Below are 22,739 nucleotides of genomic sequence, written 5' to 3' on the forward strand. Positions count from 1 at the left end.
TAATGATGATGTTATATATCTATATTCTTTTTATGAGGAATATGTCAAAAAAAGAAAAGAAAGAAGGATATAACTTTGACTTGGTTTTGAAATTCACAATTTTTGTATGTGCCAGTGTATTTTGTAAACATTTTATACCTGGAAATAAAAAGGAAATATATCCTTCTAATATTTTTTGTCTAGTTGCCTTTTTTGATTCCTAAATGCTTTGTTTTTCTGTTTTTCCTCTGTTCAAAAAATACATGTACTTAGGATCCAAACCACTTTCTGAATATGTAGAACTTTATTGCTGATTTACAAGCCAGTCTCATCGTAGAAACAGGGCTTTCTGAGGTATTTGAAATAAAAGCCACTTGACAAAACTAGAGAGATAGTGAAAATGGACAGCAAAGGGAAAGGTATTCTTTACCAGAGCTCATTTAGTGCCATTGGGGCCTTAGAATTGAAGTAGTCGGGTATTTAAGATGGTAAAAGTTGCCACATTCCTGATTTTATGTTCTGTGGACTCCTGTTAAGAGATTAACAATCTGAAGGGGGCCTTTGGTAGTTCCCAGATCCTGTGATGCTTCCTGTGGTTCCCTTAAACTCTTTCAGAATTAGGTCGCTGCAGGCAGACACGCTCTACACAGGAGAGGAGTGATGTCCATTAACGCCCTCACCCAGGTGAGAAGGTGAGCCAAGTGAGGTTGACCGCTATTTCCATCAGTCTGTCTCTTTCCTCTTGGCAAGCCTCCTTCTGTGCTGCTTTGGGCAGGAGACTCCACATTTATCCCTAATGACCCTCCCTGAATCCATCAACTCTTCCCTGTCTCCCACCTCGTGAAGAAGTGCTTGTTTCCCTGCTGCACAGTGTCTCTCCCATGGGGATCAGTTTAGAGAGAGCAGCTCTGGTTTTGCTGGGAAAGTGCCACAGGGTACACGTTAAGCTGATCAAAAGAGTTGTCAAGTAATGCAGCCATGGCCCACTTCTTAGCCTTCTCCTCATCCACCCTAACCCCCACAGCCAGGTAGCAGTCTAGCATCATTTGCTTTTGCCAGGATCTACTATAGTGATGAACATCTCCAGTAGCTCCAGCCCACTATCTGTAGACCCATTGTTGAGAATTTGGTGGAAAGCGTATTTGGCATATGGAATTTTACTTCATTGGATTTTTAAGAACACATCAGTTATGTTGGTTGAATATTTGTAGGTATTTCTTTCTCTCTCTGTCTCTGTCTCTCTCTTTTGTTTGTTTGTTTTTTTTTTTAATTTTTTTTTTCAAACGTTTATTTATTTTTGGGACAGAGAGAGACAGAGCATGAACGGGGGAGGGGCAGAGAGAGAGGGAGACACAGAATCGGAAACAGGGCCATCAGCCCAGAGCCTGACGCGGGGCTCGAACTCCCGGACCGCGAGATCGTGACCTGGCTGAAGTCGGACGCTTAACCGACTGCGCCACCCAGGCGCCGCCAGAGTGATTTTCTAAAATGAAAACCTGAATATACCAAAGCTTGACTCTCTTTTGCCTGCAACAGAAAGCCCAAACTTCTGTATGTATCAAAGAACACCCTGCATGAGCTCCCCAACCTCATCACCGCCCCTGCTCATGCTCCTCCCTCTGCCCTAAATGTCCTGTCCTCAATTTGCCTGTCTTGAAAGCTCCTCTTCATGGAAAACTCTGATCCATGCCAGTGCCCCGTGACGGCTTCTCTGACCCTTAGGAGGAAAGAAATAACTACTCCCACGTTTGCCCTCTCAGGCGCCCTTACCCTATTTGTATAGCAGCATCTATGACACAGAATGGCGTCGATTTACAGGTTGTGGTCCTGCACTAGGAGTGGGATTGCTGGATCACATGGTAGTTATATTTTGAATGTTTTGAGGAACCTCCATACTCTTTCCATAGTGGTTGTACATTCAATTTACATTCCCACCAACAGTGCACAAGTGTTGCCTTTTCTCCACATCTTTACCAGCATTTGTTATCTCTTGTCTTTTTGATAATAGCAGGTATGAGGTGATCTCATTGTGGTTTTATTTGCATTTCCAGATGATTAGTGATGCTGAGCACCTTTTCTTGTACCTGTTGGCCATTTAGAAAAATGTCTGTTCAGGTCCTCTCCCCATTTTAAAATCAAATTGTGTTTTTTTCCCCATTGAGTTGTATGAGTTGTTCATATATTTTGGATATTAACCTCTTATCAGATATATGACTTACAAATATTTTCTTAATTCAGTAAGTTGCATTTTCATTTTGTTGGTTTTCTTTGATGTGCAGAAGCTTTTTCTTCTTAGTTTGATGCAGTCCCACTTGTTTATTTGGGGGTTTGTTGCCTTTGCTTTTGAAGTCACATTCAAAAAATCCAATACTGGGGCATCTGGGTGGTTCATTCAGTTAAGTGTCTGAGTCTTGGTTTCAGCTCAGGTCATGATCTCACAGTTCATAGGATTGAGCCTCATGTTGGCTGTTGGCACAGAGCCTGCTTGGGATTCTCTCTCTCCTTCTCACTCTCTGCCCCTCCCCACTCATGCTTGCTCATACTCTTTCAAAATAAATAAATAAACAAAAAAAATCCAAGACTGATGTCAAGGAGCTTACTATCTATATTTTCTTCTAGGAATTTTGTGGTTTCAGGTCTTAACATTCAAGTCTTCAGGCCATTTTGAGTTGATTTTTTATGTATAGTCTAAGATAGAGGTCCAGTTTCATTTTGCGTATGGCTCTACAGTTTCCCTCATACCATTTATTGAAGAGAATATCCTTTCCTGAATGTATGTTCTTGATTCCTTTTTTTTTTTTTGACCCCTTTGTTATAAATTTGTTTACCATGTATGTGTGGGTTTATTTCTGAGCTCCCTATTCTGTTCCATTGATCTATGTGTCTTTTTATGCCAGTATCATATAGTTTTTATTACTTTAGCTTGAAATGAGTAAGTGTGATGTCTCCAACTTTGTTCTTTCTCAAGACTTTTTGGCTAATCAGTGCCTTTTGTGTTGGTTCCATACACATTTTAGGATTGTTTGTTTTATTTCTGTGAAAAATGCCATTGGAATTTTGGTAGGGATTACATTGAACCTTTAGATTGCTTTAGGCTTTGGAACATTTTAAATATACTAATTCTTTCAATCCATGAGCACAGAAGATCTTTCCATTTATTTGCCTTCTTCACTTTCTTTCATTAATATTTTACAGATTTCAATTTATTTATCTTAAAATTTATCTCTTTTGGTGAAAACATTTAAATTATACTCTTTTTGTAGACATTAAACATGTGTAGGTATTTAATTAGAATATATTGCATCCCATAATCTATTCTGTAAGGAATAGGAGAAGTAAATCAGATCATGTCATTTCCCTGCTTAGAATCTGTCAATAGCTTCCTGTCATACTTAGAATAAAACAAGAATGCCTTACCCTCACTTATGAGCCCTCCATCACTGCTTTTCAGCTTTGGCTGCCTACTAGAATCACCCAAGGAACTTTGAAATCCTTCCAGAGGCGCCTGGTTGGCTCAGTCAGTAAAGTATCCAACTTCGGCTTAGGTCATGATCTCACAGTTCGTGGGTTCGAGCCCCACGTCAGGCTCTGTGCTGACAGCTCAGAGCCTGGAGCCTGCTTCAGATTCTATGTTTCCCTCTCTCTGCCCCTCCCCTGCTCGCACTCTGTCTCTCTTTCTTTCTCTCTCTGTCTCTCAAAAGTAAACATTAAAAACAATTAAAAAAAAAAAAAAAGAGAGAGAGAAAGTCTTCCAGTGTCAGGCCCTATCATCAGACAGTCTGATGTATTTGGTCTGAATGGAATCCAGACTTCAGTATTTTTACAGAAGCTAGCTGGTAATTCTAACAGACAGTCAAGGTTGAGAACCACCGCCCATGTCTGCCTCTCCAGCCTCCTGGCTCCCTGCTGGACCCCCTGCTGATTATGTTTCACCTTCTTGCTACTTTCAGTCCCTTATATCTGTCTAGCTTCTGTTTTAGGGCCTTTGCACAGGTTGTTGCCCAGGCCTCTAACCCCTGATTTCACATGGACTCTTGTCATTCAAACTGGCAACTTAAATATGCTTTGAGAAAGCATCCTTGACCCAACAAGTCATTTGCTATCACATTACATGATATTTTCTGTATAGCCCTGACCCACTATGTGATCTTTTTTTTTAGTTGTGTCTCCTCCCTCCCTTCCTTCCTTCTCGTCCTCTGTCCCTTTTCCTTTGTCTATTTTTGTTCTCTTCCCCCTGGAATGTAAGGACTGTTTATTGTTCCACTGTTGTATCCTCAGCACCTGGAACTGTGCCTTGCATGTAGTCAGCAGTCAATATATGACGGAAAAGATAAATAAATTTGGGGTAATTCACATCACTTTTAAGAGACCAGCTCAAATTTGACCTCTGTCAACTTTTCTTTACTAATTCCTACTCGTTTTCCTGTTACGTTTTCTTTAAATCCTAAAATATCTTCTGTCATATAGCATTGTTTTATGACTCCTATTAGTATCCTGAACTGTTAACTTAGATTAAATTTTAATGTATTTGTATTGTTTTTTCTCTACTTGGTTCTAATTCAGCTATTATGTATTAAATACCCACCAAATGCCAGACATCTCATTTAATTCCAAAGATATTTTACTCACGTCATCCATTTATCGCAAGGAAGTGGCAAATTTGGAATTGAAACCCAGCCTTCCTCATTCTGTACCTGCTGTTTCCATGTTGGCTGATCGGAAGGGATTTGAGTGTTGAATGAGGCCAAACCTGTTCCAGGTGTCTTTACTGAATACTGAACTGCTTGTTAGTACTTAAAACAACAAGATTTTATGATCTTGTGACTTGCTTTTAAAAACTAATTTAGTAAAAGGCAAATATTATTGCAAATATTTAAGCTAGAATTGATTGCACCTTTCTCACCTGTTCTTCTAATGGAGTCATACCCCTGTGATAAAATGCAGGAAAGTTTGCCCTACCATTTGGATAAAATGTGGTTCTCCAGTTTGTGTGTGTTGGGGTTCTACTCAGGAACATCTCTGCTTTTTACCTTTCTTTTTTGAAAGTCTTCTTATTCTCTTTTATATACTTAGTTGTCCATGAGCATTTCTGCACAAGCTTTAATAAGTTGCTCGTTCTTAAAATATTGTTATCTTTAAGTTGTGGTTTTTGCTGCGGACCATGGCATCCATTCTAGCTGTCTAAAATGGAGAGGAGAGGGATTTCTCACTGGGTATCAGGTAGCGTACAAAATTTCTGGGAGAGACAGGGAGCAGTGTTTAGATTTTACCCAGATGGAGATGACGGAGCCAGGAGAACTGCAGCCGTAGCCACCCTAGTCCCCTCCAGCTGGCTGTCACCTAATCTCATTGTTCACTGCAGTTCCTAGTTGTGCCTGTGCGAGAATGCTTTAGTTGCATAGTTAGAACTTTAGTTGCAAAGCATCTAAGAAGTAATGTTTCCAGTTTTCTAGCCTCTGTAGTACAAGAAGGATAGAAGGGTATTTGATTGGGTATCTTGACTGAATACATATGATATCTTTTATACCTACAGTGACCTTGACTTATGTTTTATTTTGCAACTTTATTAAGATGTTTTTTTGTTGGGTCAGTTGTTAGTGAGACAGTGAGTTTGACCTCTGGTTAGCTTTAGTGAGAAGAATTTTGTTCTGTGTTCATAGAATAAGTCTTTGACCAGAAGAGATCATCTTGCATAGATCCCACTGGTTACAATGAAGAGAGCTATAAATTATTCAAATCAACTTTTTCCCAATGCTAGCAGAGTAACTTAAAATAATCATGGTAGGCTTGTAAGGCCATCATTGTGTACATAAAGGAGGTATTTATTATATGTGTGATGGGTTAAAAATAGCTCTTTAAGAGAAGAACTTGGGGGAGAAGCATGAAAGGGTTTATAAATAATTTTACAATATGTAAAACGAGAGGCTTCTTTGAGATCAAACATAAATGACACTAAAGAATGTTGGCAACATGCCTTGCATTCTGTTCAGTGAGCATGCTTAGACTGTAAATAATGGCTTCATTTCTATTCTAGGACCTAAAAATTATTAACATTCTGTGTTTATACAGTATTTATGCACTATGCTGCCACTAATAGGTATGGACATAATTAATCCCTTATTGCAAAATTGATGGCTTACATCAGCTAGTCTTGGTGTATTCTTTTATGCAGTTAAATCCCAGATTTTCTTGGTATTTATACTCTACTGACAGGTATTTTTTGGCAGGGTATTTTTACTTACTTGAGAAAAACTTATTTGAGATAGAGCTGGAAAGCCCACAGAATTTCAGCTAGTTTCTTTTGGGGAGAAAAATCATTAATACTACTTACCCCAATCAAAAAAAATTAAATGCCCATAGTTTATAAATATATATGAATATATATAAATATATATATATAAATAAATATATATATATCTTTATTTAATTTTGAGAGAGAGAGAGAGAGAGACAGAGCGTGAGCAGGGGAGGAACAGAGAGAGGAGACACAGAATCCCAAGCAGGTTCCAGGCTCTGAGCTGTCAGCACAGAGCCTGATGCGGGGTTCAGACCCACGAACTGCGAGATCATGTCCTGAGCCGAAGTCGGACGCTTAATCGACTGAGCCACCCAGGTGCCCCTCACAGTTTATATTTTTGATTCAGAAATAAGAAAGTGAAGAATTATGTAATTACTGTTAACTAAAACATCTTTATTATAATCTTTTATACATGTATTCAAAGATATTTTTAAACAACAGTGTAGACCAGCTGTGTTTAGGGACATCTTGGGGTGTGGAAACATCACAGTCACCAATTTCTGACTCTTCTCAAAGAACTTGATTGAGAAGCAGCGTTTGTGGAGGGTAGGTAGCCTGAGAGGTGTACAATTGCTACGTTCTTATATTATCTCTGCAATATATCCATGTACTGATCAATCCAAACTAGCCCCTTCTCTGTGGAACTTCTTTCACTGATATTTATTGTAATATTTTTGAGGACAACCCAGCTCCTCTGCTTATTAGCTGCGTGTCCTTGATTGGGTGGGCTAACCTCTTCATACCTCAGTTACTTCATCTGTACGATAAAGGCAATAATTGTTCTTATCTCTTAGGGTTATAAGATTACACAAGTTAATTTATGTACAGTACTTGGCACCTAGTAAGCTCTCCATAAGTATTGGTGGCTATAATTATTGTTATTTCTATTTTTAAGTTCTTAACATGTTGTTCTTTATATGATGACCTGACCCATGGAAGAAATTTTCCTCTGTCTCATTGCCAAGAATTATAGTACTGCTTCTTTTTGGTGTCAATGCTATGGTTATTAGGACTTACATAACTTTTTTTTATGTCACTTGTTTTGTGTGTGTGTTAGATATTAAAAAAATTAGATCCGCATTTTAGATTCTTCTTACAATGCATGCTTTGTGTATTATCTTTACCTTTCTTCATTTCATTTTCCCTTGTTTAGTTTTCTGTATCCACTTATTTCAGATTTTATAACATACATCATACATATTTTTGCAAGCCAACTTTTAAACACTTTCTGAAATTCTGGGTTCATATATGTGGTGGAAACGTGTATTTTTAATCTAATTAAAGCCATATTCTATATATACTTTGAATACTACATTTGCAATAATTTAAATTTTCCATCAGAAAAATTACATATGCTTTTTACTGTAAAATTTTACTTGATTATCAATATTTGCATTTCAAGACATGTAGCTTTAGGCTCCTGGGTGGCTTAGCTCGTTGAGCATCTGACTTTGGCTCAGGTCATGATCTCACGGTTTTTGAGTTCAAGCCCTGCATTGGGCTCTGTGCTGACAGCTCAGAGCCTGGAGCCTGCTTCAGATTCTGTGTCTCCCTCTCTCTCTGCCCCTTCCCTGCTCACACTGTGTCTCCCTCAAGAAAGAAAGAAAGAGAGAAAGAAAGAAAGGGAGAAAGAGAGAGAGAGAGAGAGAGAGAGAGAAAGAAAGAAAGAAAGAAAGAAAGAAAGAAAGAAAGAAAGAAAGAAAGAAAGGAAGGAAGGAAGGAAGGAAGGAAAGAAGGGAGAAAGAAAGAGAAAAAGGAAGAAAGACAGGTCAAATTCCTTTATATGCTGAAAATTTACTATAATATTTTTATATATCTTTCTGAATGATATTATGCCTTGGACAAGTAATTCTAGTCTTATTCTAGCTCCTTGACACACAGATGCTTTTGGAACTTATTCCATCTAACTAATGACTTACATCCAGGTCTCTCAAGGAAATGTCAGAAAATTAGCATATATCATTCAAAGGTGCAAAAAACCTTAAGGCATATAATTGCCTTAGGGTTCAGATCTATGTTTTGATGATACATTTCATGCAGTTATGCTTCTCATTGTAATAAAACTTTTTTTTCAGTAGGGTTTTTCCCTACTGAAAAATGAAAAGAGCAAAATTATTAATAAAAAAGAAGCAAAATTTCAAGTGACCCAGAATCTTAAGAGATATACGGATGTTTTCCAGGAATCTGAATGAGAAGGTGAAGTGTTGAAGGTTAGACAATGGTAGCTCTAAAGGAACTGGATTTCATGTCCTGTTGTTTTAAAATTTTTAAGGAAATGCAGAAAGAGGAAATGGTCCGGGCTCTATGATATCATTAGTACTATTTTTATTCTGTTAAGTTCAAAAGTTTCAGGGATAAGAAAAATATATGTAAAAACTGGGATATGCATCTTTTTTTTATTTTATTAGTGTACCTTCAAAATAATCATATGGAGCAAGCACATTTTCTTTTTTTAATTTTGGCCTTCCACTTGCTTTGGGGATGTGTGAGTAGGCGGGAAGAATAAAGAAATGATATATTTTCAACAATTTCATGACCCAGTGTATGTTAAAATAAATACAGATATTATAACAATTTCACAGTACTAAAATACAAATATTCTATGGACCGGAACACTTGAAAATGCTGTTACTCTATTTTAGAGATTAGCCTGTTGTTGAAATTAATTCATATCACTGAGCAATTCAGACTATGCTGAAAAAAAGCCTATCAATATAATTAGGTTTGATTAGGTTGAGTTGGATGAAAGTTCAGCTTTATTTTGGTGTTCTTGCACTCTTGCACAATCAAAAATAATTTCTGATTTTAACTCATATTATGGAAAGTGGGGACAATTATCTCTTTAAGGAAAAGCTGGAATCTCCTTCTTTTCTCCCAGTACAGGCTTTTAATTATGAAAACTAGAAGCTTGTATTAAAAGGAATGTTTTCTTCTCTTTCTCAGGAGGATTTTTATTTTAATGCGAAGTCATACTAGAAGTGAAGAATGACTCTTTTTTTGCATAATAGTGTAAGAGAGTTTAGGTGGTAAAACTGAAGTGAGCTAGTCTTCCAAGAAATGCCAAGTGTTTTCCATTTTTTTACTCCCGTAAGGATTGAAGAAAGGGAGAGTATTTCTGGTCTGTAGTTGTGGCTGGCTGGCATTAGCAGCACCGAGCTCTGTTGATCTATGACTGCTCCTTATGTAGCAACAAATAATCTTGTTTTACTTCAGTCAGCGATGGCTGTCTTACTGGTAAATATTTACTCATTTGAACGAGGCAAGTTTTGGTAGGCATTGAATGAATTAACAAGATGTGAAAGTATTTTGGAATCCTCATCAAATGAAGCGGTGCTTTTTTGTAGCGTTCACAGAATGGTGATTGAGGGTATCTTGGTATGAGAGTAAGGAATTTTCTCTACTGAAATTAAAAAAAAAAAAAAAGTTACCAGTTGCCAGCCTCAGCCACTTAGGAGTCTGAACGTCCCATGGCACCGTCCCATTCCTCACCTCCTTTTCCTGGGCCCACGCAAAAAGACTCAAGAGCTCAAATGGGTCAGGATACCATCTATTTGCAATATGAAGCTGGCATTTTCAAAATTAGCACCCATCCATTCCTTTAAAAATATAGTATCAATGGGATGCTCTCTTCATCCCCTCTGAATACCAATAGGAACACCTGAAGGAAACAAGGCCTACTCCTTCCTTTTTTTTTTTCCTTCATTTTTTTCACCTCTTAATTTATACTCTTTTGTTACACATTTTGTACATCCTTGTATAATCTCATAATTCCTACTAGAATAAGAAAGGGGTATAAATAAATAGGATGAGACAGACTTTCACATTGAGTCAATGTTTCTATTTTAAAGCAGTTTCCCACTTGAGGGGGCATTATATAGGCAATATAAGGTAATGTTACAAGGTGGTGAGCCCCACCTTGGATCTGCTGAATCCAGATCTTCAGGGTGAGAGGGGCTTATGCTTATGCTTATGTATTTTCCAAAATTTCCCCCAGCTATTTCTGATATATATCTTTGACTTAGAAGTACTGTGCTAAGACATGTTTTCTATTTGTTTTATTCTCTAGAACAATACATGATGTAACTCTATAGTGAATATTTTTCTGAAATAATTATTGCCAAGAATTTTTTTTAATTTACCTATTTTATATTAATTTTAGAAAGATTTATTTGTGTATTTGGTTGTTTTTCAGAATTTGATTATGAAAATGACCCACAACGATTTATTTTGATTTGTCCTATTTTTATCCATTTTTTGTTCTTACATGGCATACCCATGGGTAGGAGTGATCTCATTCTCACTCTGAACCGTCTCAGTAAATGCTGACGATGGTGATCAATTTAGTATTGACTATTGCAACTATCACTGGCTGCATAGAATGCCATGCTCATATACTTTGCATAGAACTTAAAATTCATAGTTGAAGAATTAAATGAAATTAATGAGCTAAGCCAAATTTTGATAAGGTGTCAAAGCCAGACCTTTAGGGCTATGGGGACTTGGTGAGTTTGAATGTTACCGTTCTCAAGTGCTTTTATGATTCAGTATAGGCCTATTCACACTTCCTAAGTCAGTACTTTTTTGATAGTGAGAAAACTGAAATGATGAATACTTACATTTTCATCTTGGCTTCAGTGTAGATCTGTTGCCATTGTGAATATAAGCAAATGTATTAGTTTTCTGTCTTCTTGAAACTGGAGTCGGATATCAAAGAATTTACAAAAGACTTTAAGTTTCAGGATAAAATCGATTGTAAAAGTTGAAATTTTGTTTGCTATAAGTTGCACAAAAGTTATCTGAAGGGATAACAGAAAGCAAACTATTATCTTCATCATTAATACATGTAAGAAAAAATTATTCATGTTACATGGCACCTCGAATTTTTTAAAGTAAGCAGACATTTATATGCCACTGCTATTATAGTTTGCTTAAATCTGTTACACTGCTTTAACACAAGCGCATTGCGTGTGTGCTTTAAAGACTTGCTTGTGAGTGCCATGCTGTTGTTTGTCAATTCCTGTACCTCATCTGACGACTGTCCTCCTCGGCTTCCTCCATTTTCAGACCTCTTTAAATACACTGAGTCATTGTGATGGGTTCCTAGCATGGTTTTTCAGGAGACTTTAACTATAAGACAATGCACATTATTGATAAGCATCGCCTCCCATTGAGTTTGTATGGCCTCTACTTCTTAAAAAGGAATCCACACATTTTGATCCCTGCAAAAATAAAGTTGATTGAATTGAATTTCATTACAGTCAAGTGGAAATGAATGCCATCTAAATGAACCAAATGAACATTTCAAGGGAGGGGGAAAATGCTTAATAAGAAGGAGAGGGGGAAGAGGCCCTCACTCTTACTATGTTATGTGGATGAGTAACAGGACCAACCTCAAATAACCAGGAGAAGCTTTTGGATATCTCGCTCTTTACTGAATTGGAGAAGACGACTTCCCAGTTAGAGTGTGGAATGTTATGTTCAGAGAGGTACCTAACTCTAAAGCTAAGTAAGCCACCAACCTTAGTTTCAAAACTAATTCTGCATTTTCTTTGGTGGGTGGTGGCACTTGGTTCCAGGATATGACAGCACGTGATCTGCTACAGCAGAGATACACTCTTCCCAATGGAGACACTGCTTGGCGGTCCTCACCCCTTGTGAATGCCGCTCTGGAAGGAAAGCTTGTCCTCTTGGATGGCATTCACCGCGTCAACGCCGGCACACTCGCTGTGTTGCAAAGGTTTGCGTGAGTCACACACACGCAGAAAAACACACCATGGAAACAGTGGGTGGGGACTCTATCAGTCTTTTTAAACTGGGTTATGTAGAGACTGAGAAACTTAATTCTGTAACCAACCAGAACAGAAGATGTTTCTGTCATTGTAAACAGTAACGAAACTTCAAATAATGAACATTTTGGGAAAAACCACTGTCAGAGCAGCAGTCTCTGTATAAGAGTGGGAAAAAAAAAGCTGTCAGGTGTTAATTTTGAAAGACTTCATATATGCTGGTTGATACATGCAATAAGTTACACAGCTGAAGTTTCTACGATTTGTCAGTCACTGCTTCACTGTTTATAAACTCCTTATGAATCATAGATCTAAATTATTCGTTGGTCATGTTGGAATTTTTTTTGAGAGAGAAAGGGTAGTTCCTTATATAAAATGTGTAATAGGTGTTTGATGATATTTTATATAGACTAGAAAACTCACTTTGTGGTTATAAACTTGAACATTTATGTAACTATTGTTTCCTTATTTCCCTTTAGGTGGGGAAAACATTTTTAATTAACTTCTTTAGAGTGTAATGTTAAGAGAAAACTTCATGTGTAACTTTCACGGGAAATATGTCTATCCCGTTATTTAAGAAGATGAATGATACCAACTTTTTGTTTATTCTGTCTTGATTCTGTCATTTGTAGATTTTTTTTAACTATGGCATAAGCCATTTCCCCAACTAAATATTCAAAATTTTTTGTCACATCCTGAGTATAATTAAAAATTCCAAAAATAGGGGTGCCTGGGTGGCTCAGTTGGTTGAGTGTCTGACTCTTGATTTCGGCTCAGGTCATCATCTCCTGGATCACGAATTCAAGCCCCACATCAGGCTCTGCACTGACACTGCAGATTCTCTGTCCCCACTTGAACTCTCACTCTCTCTCAAAATAAATAAATTTTACAAAATTTTCCAAAGACATTGTTAGTCCTAATTAAGTTTGAGAGCATTTGAAAATAATAATCACAACCTTTCAGTGATTTGCCATAAATATTCCATAGATTTACAGTATTTTTTTTTCTTCTGAACGGATAAATACAGACACAAACAAAATAATAGCCCTCTCTTTTTATTGGTTATCCTTTGCCCTTAGGCCAAGCACTTAAGAGGAGTGGCTATGAGTGCTTACTCTGTACTGGGCATTGTGCCAGGCCAGTGCTTCTCAGGTTCTCAGCCATAATCACCTTCCAGGGATGCGGCTTTAAAACTACTGAGGTCTGAGCTCTGCCTCCTCAAATTCATGTATAATTGATCCAGGGTGAGGCCCGGAAATGGGCATTTTCAAATCCTTCCTAGGGGATTCTAATGTGCTGCCAAGATTGACAACAACTGTCATAGCATCTGCCTTACATTAGGTGTTTACTTTTCACAGTGATACTAGGAGGTTGGTATTATCACCCTAATTTTATAAAAGAGAAAAATTTAGAGAGATGGAGTAGCAGTTCTCCCCCTCCCCAGGCAGCTTATAAGGTGCCAAGCTAGATTTGAACACAGATCTGACTGAGTCTGCTGTCCATGCTCCTGACCCCTGCGTTGTGCAGTCTCCCCTCTCCTTGTTGTTCACCGAGTGGAGGTCCTTGTGGGGCAAGTGTAATGCAGGCTTCAGGAGACTTCAGTGGTTGGTGCTTTTCACCCTCTGCAACATCTGGAAGGGAGTGCTCTTGGTGCTATGGATGGTCAGGTCACCATCATAGTTTGTAGATAAAGCAGCACCAGTTATTTCATTATAAAGATCTTTGATATTTTAAAATCCTATAGTTCCAAAGATAGAATTTTTTTGGAAATACTATCCCTTAAAGACTTACATTAGACTCAGAGCATGTACCACTTGCCTTGGTCATTAATATGCACCTCCTGATGGTCCTGAGTTGCTCATTCGGCTGTTTCCTTGCACCTCCTTCCTCCTTCCCCTTTCCAGCTTCTCCTTGTCCTTCTCCTCCCCACTGTCCACATCTCGTAACCATGACGACTGCTCTCCAGCACAGAAACCAATAGTTTTGCCAAGTACAGCAGTACTAGCCAACTTGAAGTTTCAAAAGGCGCCGCTAACAAAATTGTTAGACTCCATTGCCCATAAGAATAGACGTGATTAAAATGTTAGCCGATTCTACCTCCTGTAACTTCAGCATTCAAAACAGATGAATTTGTTCCCTGACTTTCGCCTCTCCCATTAGGTTGATCCACGACCGGGAGCTAAGCCTGTACGATGGCTCCAGGCTGCTGAGAGAAGACAGGTATATGCGCTTAAAGGAGGTGCTACAACTGTCTGACGAGCAGCTGCGGAAGAGGTAATGTTGGGTGCACTGCCCTCGTTCTTGTGGTCAAGTGTGCCTTCTTTTTATTATCCTTCTAAACCGAGGGCCAAGCCAGGCTAACTTCGAAGAATTTAATAGTTTGTTGTCCTGGGCATGCTCATAATCTGGCATTTCTTAAAACTTGGGTTTACGACCCAAGGTATGTTCTGCCCTCTCAGCCGAACTTTCACCTAAGTGTTTGAACACTTCATAAGATCCTTAGTGCTCAGAAGGTAGCACTATTCATTGTCCTGATGACTCAGTTTTTGTCCCGTACTTTGTTTCCCTTCAGCAAGACAAAAACAACACCAAAAACTCTGTAATTTACTGGGTCCTCCCTCCCAGGAAGTGATGGGTTATTACTGAGGTAAGCCACCTGATACAGGTGTGCCCTTTGTGGCTTATTTATATATTCCCTCCTAGAAATGTCACAACCAAATGCTATGTGTGAGGCTTGCTCGGATCCTGAATCAGGAAATAAAATGGAAACAGCTATAAAAGATACTTCGGGACAATTGGGAAAGTTAAATTTGAAATATATACTATATCATATTGAATTAATATGAATTTTCTTAGATATCATAATGGTATTCTGGCTATGAAGGAGAATATTCCTGTTCTTAGGAGATGCACACTGAGATATTGAAGGGATAATGTAAAAAAATGTCAGTGACTTACTTCCCGACGTTTCAGGGGGAAAAAGACATGAACGTGTGTGTACACGAACACAACACACACACAGAGAGAAAGAACAAGTGGGAATAAGAACACAAAGTGGTAAAATCTTAATAAGTGGTGAAACCTAGGTAAAGGATGTATGGGTGTTCATATTCTATTCTTTCAAATTTTCTGTGTGTTTGAAAAATTTCAAAATATTTCCTCCAACTACACACCACTTTCCTTTAGAGGAGGTTTGGCAAATATAAGTTTTCTGTCTCATTCCATTTCCATGGATATTTTGACATAATTAGAGATTGCTACCTTGGCAAATATGTAGTGACTTAATCAAATCTTATTTAATTAAAGCTTCCCCTCCCCACAAAGGGCTTGCTGACATATTGAAAATGTTAAAATTTTACAAATGATAATTAAGCGTGTTTCTTATTGTGTTTATGTTTTAAGGAGAATTTTGTTCAAAAACTTTCTTGGAAGTTTTTATAGAGAGGAAATATTAAATTCCTTACTGCTTCTGTGTAAGTTATTAAAAAATGTACTTCATTATACACAGCTATTTATGCTTCTAGGGTAGACATCCTTGAACTCCTCTAGCCCAGTGAATAGTTTAATTGAGTGTCTAGGGAGGTAAGTTTTAAACATTCCTCTCATTTCATACCTTTTGTATTTTGTATTTTCAGGGAGCTGGATCAAAACAGTGGGGCAGTAGCAAGCCTGCTTGTCAGGCTCCCTTAGGACTTCAGGAACATTTGTATTTGTAGTCAAATGTCCAGGAAATGACAGCCCTGTTTCCTGAGAAGGACCCAAGTTCTCCCTGATGGTCACAAGCGGTTTTACAAATGAAAACCATTTCAGGAACAGAGTGGCCCTGTACATCATGTTGAGGTTGTGGCTCAGACTGGTCAGTAGGACTTCCTTCTCAAAGTGTCCTATCTTCATCACTATTGATTTTCATCACTCCCATGAATACAAACCAGGCTCAGGTTCTATCTCAAGAGGTTTCTCCGAGTAGGTGGAAACAAGTCTTAAGAGTGTTGCTTGGTTTCTGTCATTTACTTTTTATTTTTGTTTGAATTTTGTGTCATTGTTAACCATGCATGAAACTTGAGCCAGATAGTTTTTCAAGGCATCTGACGAAAAATACCAGTCCCCTCTCATCAGTCCTCAGACACTTTCCCATTTCCCACACCCCAGAGACGACTACTTCTACTCTGAGCTGTTTCTTCAAGGTACTTACCTCCATATCACTAAATAATATACTTTTTTTTTTTTTGTAGTACCGTTGACACACAATGTTACATTAGTTTCAGGTATCCAACATAGTGATTCCACAAGTTTCCATATTATGCTGTGTTCACCACAAGCGTGGATAGATACTATCTGTCCCCATACATCACTATTGCAATATCATAATGTGCTTTCATTGATACTTCTTTATCTTGCAGTATTTAGAACTTCACTCAATGTCTGCATTATTATCACAGTATAAGGACTGTATACAGTCGAGTCATTTAGTAAAATACAGTTGTTTTTCCTGTCTTGCATACATTTTGTTTTTCCTAGAGTTAGCGATTGTATACATATGAAGAGAGGCAGATATGTAGGTAAATAATTACAATGCAGCTTTTTTTTTTTTTAATTTATTTTTGAGAGAGAGACAGAGCAAGCAGGGGAGGGGCAGAGAGAGAGGGAGAGAGAGAATCCCAGGGAGGCTCTGCGCTGTCAGCATGGTGCCTAATGTGGGGCTCAAACTCACAAACTGTGAGATCATGCCCTGAGCTAAAACCAAGAGTCAGATGCTTAACCAACTGAGCCCCCAGGTGCCCATTACAATGCAGCTTTTAAATGTTAGAACAGAGATCTCTACAATAATGCTATGGGAACACAGAGGAGGAAGTGACCCTGTTTTCCATGTATTTATCACTTTTTCATTCCAGGTATTTCCCCTCTTGTCTAAATCTCCTCTTGGCGTGTGCAGGCACATCAGGCTTTTATCAGGTTTCCATCTTTTCTTTCGTAGTGCGTCCTGACTAGCCCTAATCTGGACCTGCTGTCCTTCATACTTACAGCACAAATGTCATGCTAGATCTCTGTCCACTCCCACTTGCCCATTTCCTCCGGTTTCTCCTTCTGCAACTTTCATCTGTTAGGTGTTGAACCTCTTGGGCTGAACTTTTAATTTTCTCTCTTGTGTTCGGCCAGTTTGTCAGGACTTCATTGACTTTTCAGGGGCAAAATATCTAGGAGTTGATACTTCTCTGTCTGAAATATTTCTACGAGTTGAAATCCTAATTCCTTTCCTTATCAGTATTCCTCCTTTTTTGTTTTGTTTTGTTTTGTTTTGTTTTGTGTTTTGTTTTTTTTGTTTGTTTGTTTTTTGGCCTGAGAAACCTTCTATTTATTTTCTTATGAACATAAACAGTTTTTCTCTATTTCATTGCTAAAGAGTCATGTTACAGAATCTTCTTCACTCTGATGGATGTGGATTGTTAGTAAATTTCTTTATCTTTTCCTGGCTAAACTTGATTTAATTTTGTGGCCCATTTTTGTCTTACTGAGAATAAATATGTTTTCTTTTAGGGTCATAATAGGTTATAATAGGGTAGGTTATAGTATGTTAATGCCATTGACAGTATTTCTTTCAAGCGTGTGTTTATTAGGTAGGAAGAGGACAGTTTGACCAAAAAGAATACAGCATAGTATAAAGTGGGAAATTTGTACCCAGTGAGGAAATTGATTTATTTCATGAGTTGTTCCTATAAGTCATATGACCCATTATCTAGTGTGAGTTGATCCTATATGCTGTGCATATCTAACATGTTACTCTTGGCGTTAGTATTTGAACTCTATATGAGAAACTCAGTGTCTGAATCATCTATCCCTTTATTTCTTTACCTAAGCACAGACTTGAAGTTCAGTGAAATCATTATTATATCTGATAGCCTTTAAACAAACTCAGCTATGAATGCTTTGTTTCCTTGGGGGATTTTGAGATAGAGGAAAAGTCAATGTAGAATGAAGGGAAGGCAGATTTAAGAGCGTCTTTGCCTCCGGACCCAGTTTGATAAATTTGGATACCTGTCTCTTTTCAGATAGGACCAATTTTCATATTTGTGTTTAGCAAGACTTCTTTAGTTACAGGTAACAAAAAAACCTTAAATTTTTGCAAATCATGTGTTCAAAGGAGAGGCAAGGATGCAGTTGGACCTCAGGAAATAACTGCAACCCAGAACTTGAATGTTGCCAGGACATTGTTGCTCTGTACTTCATCTCTTTGTCTCTAACGTCACAGCACCTGGCACATAGTAGACCACTTAGCAAATGTTTTTGGGCAAGTGAGTAAATCTTAACCTAGTATAAATTCTAGGAAACCTAAGGTAAAGGTAATTCCATTAATCCAGTTTTAGACAACCTTCTGAGCTAGCAAATGTTTCTGATACCACAGTGCCTAGTATTTAACAGCTACTAGCAGTGGGTTACTGTGCCTGTCAACTTCATAGTGTGAAACCCAGTTTCTAAAGAATTGTACTTGACTCCTTTGCTGACCTCTGTTGTATTCTAATTCTAATTCTTCATGAAGATCATATGTCTTGATCTGAATGCTCTGCAGGCATTGTCCGCAAGTAACTACATAGCTAATGTGCTCTTAAATATGGTGTAAGAAATGTTAGCAACTTTCCTTCCCTTGCTGCAAGACACCAAGAATACAGTGGACGTGGTGGTTAGAAATAGCATGATGGCCACGCACATCAGACACCATGCCTGCATTTCTCACAGGAAACAAGGACCAAAATAGAATTGCTTCCTTTGATGAGAAAAACTTCTTTGGGGAAAGGGAGAGTACAAATACTATAAGCTGCTAAATATGTCCCTTCCTGCCATCGGTCAGAGCCTAGATGAGGGGGCTGAGAGTTTCTGTGCATTACTAATAGTTTGTTTTGCCAAGAAAGGGCTTATGGTTATCTCAGGGAAGCAGTAAAGATTAGTGGCCTAGTCTCAGTTATAATTATATATAGTCTGGTGTTTTGCATTTTTATTGAATATTTTATTAGTATTAATTATGAGTGAACATCAAAAATGGTTTACAGTCTCCAGTTTTTCTAGATCGGTATTGAACCATAACTGGACGTTGGGCGTAATCCTTGATAGATTAGCTTCTCTAGACCCTTTTATTTTTACTCCTGTGTTAGAAGATAGGTAGGATCTCAGCATTCTCTCTGCCTCCCCAGAAACCTCAGCATCTTTTTAGTAGCAATGTAGGCCATGTAAATTTTAAAATTCAAGATAGACCCAGGATTTTCTGCCCACGTTTGTGTTTGATTCTCAGCAGATTCTGATTTTGAAAAATTACCGTTTTTTTTTTTTTTTTTTTATGGTCAAGGAAAAGTTCTAAACTCTGTGTCTATATAGAATCTAATTATTATTGTATGTTGTGGTTTTGTCTTTTTGATACAGAGGATGCACCTTCTCTAACAAATTAATTCATTTAGATGAGCTGCTCTGCTTTTGGGTAGAAAATCATTATTCTCAGTCCTTATCAGTTACCTCCATTGTCCTTGCCATCAGAGGTCTTCAAAAAGTTTCTTGCTGTGATGGTTCTTAACAACAGTAATATATTTATTTAGTTATTTAGCATCTGCTGTCATCCAAGTACCACCCTAGACCTCGTGTGCCATAAAGATGAGCAAGAAATGTGCCCATGCAGTTTGCTACATTGCATCGGGAAAAAAAAGGTGAAATATGGGCTGTAGATAGAACTACATAGCCTGTAGGTTCAGCACTAGTCTTATAGTACAGAAAGCCAGTTACGAGATCCTCTTCTGGTTTATGATTAATGTCTTTATAAAAACCTTCTATGTCATTCTTTCAAATTCCTCAATATACACATTTGACAAAAATGTACTGTATAATTTCCTTCCAAAGATTAGACTTTACTGAAGTCTTTCTTCTTTTATTAAATGAATAGCTTTTTTGACGTATAATGACATATAATAAACTGTGAATATTTATAGTGTACAGTTTGATAATTTTTATATTTATATATACTTATGAAACTATCATCACAGTCAGGATAATGAATACATCTGTGACCACCACCCTAGGGTATCCTCAGATCTCTTGGTAATCCCTCTCTCTTGACCCTTGTCACCCTCCTCTGCTACCCTCAGACTCTGCTTCTAGTTACTTGATTTCTCTTGTATTTTCTAGAACTTTATATAAATGGGATCACACAGTATATACTCTTTTTGATCTAACTTCTTTTACTCAGCATACTTATTTTGAGATCTTTCATGTTGTTATGTATATCAATACTTCATTCCTTCTTATCACTAAGAAGCAGTGGAAAGTGCTTTTCTCTCTAAAACTTATGTGCCCAAACATCTTGACCCCAATACTTCTATTCCTGAAATCTTTTTTTTTTTTTTTTAAATTTTTTTTTTCAACATTTATTTATTTTTGGGACAGAGAGAGACAGAGCATGAACGGGGGAGGGGCAGAGAGAGAGGGAGACACAGAATCGGAAACAGGCTCCAGGCTCCGAGCCATCAGCCCAGAGCCTGACGCGGGGCTCGAACTCCCGGACCGCGAGATCGTGACCTGGCTGAAGTCGGACGCTCAACCGACTGCGCCACCCAGGCGCCCCCCTGAAATCTTTTTAAAAGAGCACTTTGCTTTTCTCATCTTTAATTCTTATGAAATAGTTATTTATCTCAGTCAAGCCATATCTTTAGTTTCATTTGTTATTTGTTGTTGTTAGATTATGGTAAAATGAACATTAATCTTAGTTTTAACTTTTGATAGTGCTTGTTTCCTAATTCTCAACTATTTACCACATATTCAGCCTTTGTATTACACACCAGTGTCTTAAAGCACCTGAAAGTACATGGCAGATCCTTAGGAGTACTCTACTCAGTGGCTTTCAGAGGTGGAGATCCTATCATCATCAGGAAATGACTTTCCATATAACCTATTTATATGTAAGGAAGCCTTTGGGGTGACCTAGCAACAAAACGGTCCTTATCCTGTTATTCAGTAGTTTGCTGGCTGTTTTCATAGTCAGTATACACTTCTCTGCCTGATACATCAACAGTCTCGGAAACTGCCGCTCTTTAAATTGGGCCAGCTCACTTGGGTGTACCCAGCTAGAGTCAATACCAAAAAGCAAGCCACAGACCATGTATGTTCCAAGCAATGATCATCACCTATTTAAAGTCAACCCCCCTAGCTTGCTCTCATGTTGCTTGTTCTCATGTTAATTGCTCTTCTGGTACTAAACCCACAGCTCAGCTGTGGTCCCTGCTTCCTGATCTTTTGGTTGAAGGATATAAATTAGACTTCCTCTTTTGGCTTACTTGTTGGATTTTGGCTTTGTTTATTCCCTGATTTAGTATCCCTCATTATCTTGAGTAAGAAACTACATCTGCAGATTTAATTTTGTGCAGTGAAAGCACAAAAAAGCAGCTCTGTCTCTCCCACCTTCTTTTGTCCCAGCTAGGAAAGAGGAGGAGAAGGGATGAATCCAACATCTGTTGTTGGGCCACGAAGCAGGAGTTTTCTGGATTGTAGCAAACCACTTGGCAGGAGTGGCAAATGGAATAACCTTCCCTTTTAGCTTTTAGATGACAGGATTCTCTGTGTCCAGGTTCTCTTTTGTGACTGTCTAATTGCTGGCGGTCCTCAGTGATCATGCTATCCTCAGGCCTTCCGGGCACTGTCCATGCTGCTGTTCTTTCCTGTTTTCCCAGAACAGCTCCTTTGGACAGATCATTCCCATGCCCTGCTTGAATATCTGTAAATAAGGATTTTTTTTTTTTCCCACCTGGAGAAATGAAATGCTATCTGGTAGCTTTCATGAATTCCTCTAGACCTTTCTCATATGACCATTTCCAAAAACTGCTTTTCCCTGGTTTACAAATCATGGAGTGGCCTCTAAATGTACAGATCACATGGTCAGAGAGTTCGTGGACCTACCTGTTTTATTGGGAGGACATGGTCTTATCTGAAATCTTCAGAGTACTTATCTGATTCTCTCCACACATTTCCTACCTCCTGATATTCTAGCCGCCTAAGCACTTAACTATTGGTTTCTATTGTAACAGTTAATGGCAATGAGTATTCCATTTCTGGAGAAATGCCAGTTATGTACCTATATTTTTGTTTTTGTGAAGATCTTGGCAGGTGTTTGAGTTTCAGATCTTCTTTCACATAACAAGGATGATACTACCCTCTAAAGTTGTATTTCCACTGGGGTTTAGAGTATAGTTCATAAGAACTGACAATATCACCCCATGATTAGATCATGATAAGGGGTGTCTAGTCCCTTCTCCAAAACATACTAAGTCATTTCATAAACCAAGGCGAGTCTTATCTTCTTCCTCTGTGTGTCCTAGAATATTTACATCGTCAGATTCCCTAGCAGAGATCACTTAAAAAGAAATCACAATATTTCCTAAAAAATGACAAAAGAGTGAATGATCTAAAAGTTGAATTTTCTCTACTTTTTGAAGACTATTATTATTGTCAATTGCAAATTTTAAATTTAATCCAGCCCCTGTGCTGCTTAAATTTTCTGTGTTGTAAAAAGCCTTCTCATCCTGGATCATACTTCTTGGTCTTTCTACGATTTACATAGAGTGGGCTCCTTGCAAGACAGGAGATTTTGAGGGGATTTTGAATAAAGAAAAGGAAGCTGTGTAATGAATGTGAATTGGAGGGGATTT

General features: G+C 38.0%; 1 protein-coding gene across 2 annotated transcripts in view; it reads left to right on the forward strand.

Moving 5' to 3' along the window:
• Positions 1-22,739, forward strand: part of VWA8 (von Willebrand factor A domain containing 8) — a 369,166-nt gene that overhangs the window by 116,005 nt on the left and 230,422 nt on the right. For both annotated transcript variants that reach the window (XM_040448547.1, XM_040448546.1), the window contains exons 13-14: positions 11,854-12,014; positions 14,224-14,337. In XM_040448547.1, the coding sequence (XP_040304481.1) occupies positions 11,854-12,014; positions 14,224-14,337 (275 nt within the window). The remainder of the gene's footprint in view (positions 1-11,853; positions 12,015-14,223; positions 14,338-22,739) is intronic.

The sequence above is a fragment of the Herpailurus yagouaroundi genome, unplaced genomic scaffold, assembly GCF_014898765.1.
Source record: "Herpailurus yagouaroundi ecotype Mexico unplaced genomic scaffold, PumYag 197, whole genome shotgun sequence".
In the NCBI taxonomy this organism is placed as follows: domain Eukaryota; kingdom Metazoa; phylum Chordata; class Mammalia; order Carnivora; family Felidae; genus Herpailurus; species Herpailurus yagouaroundi.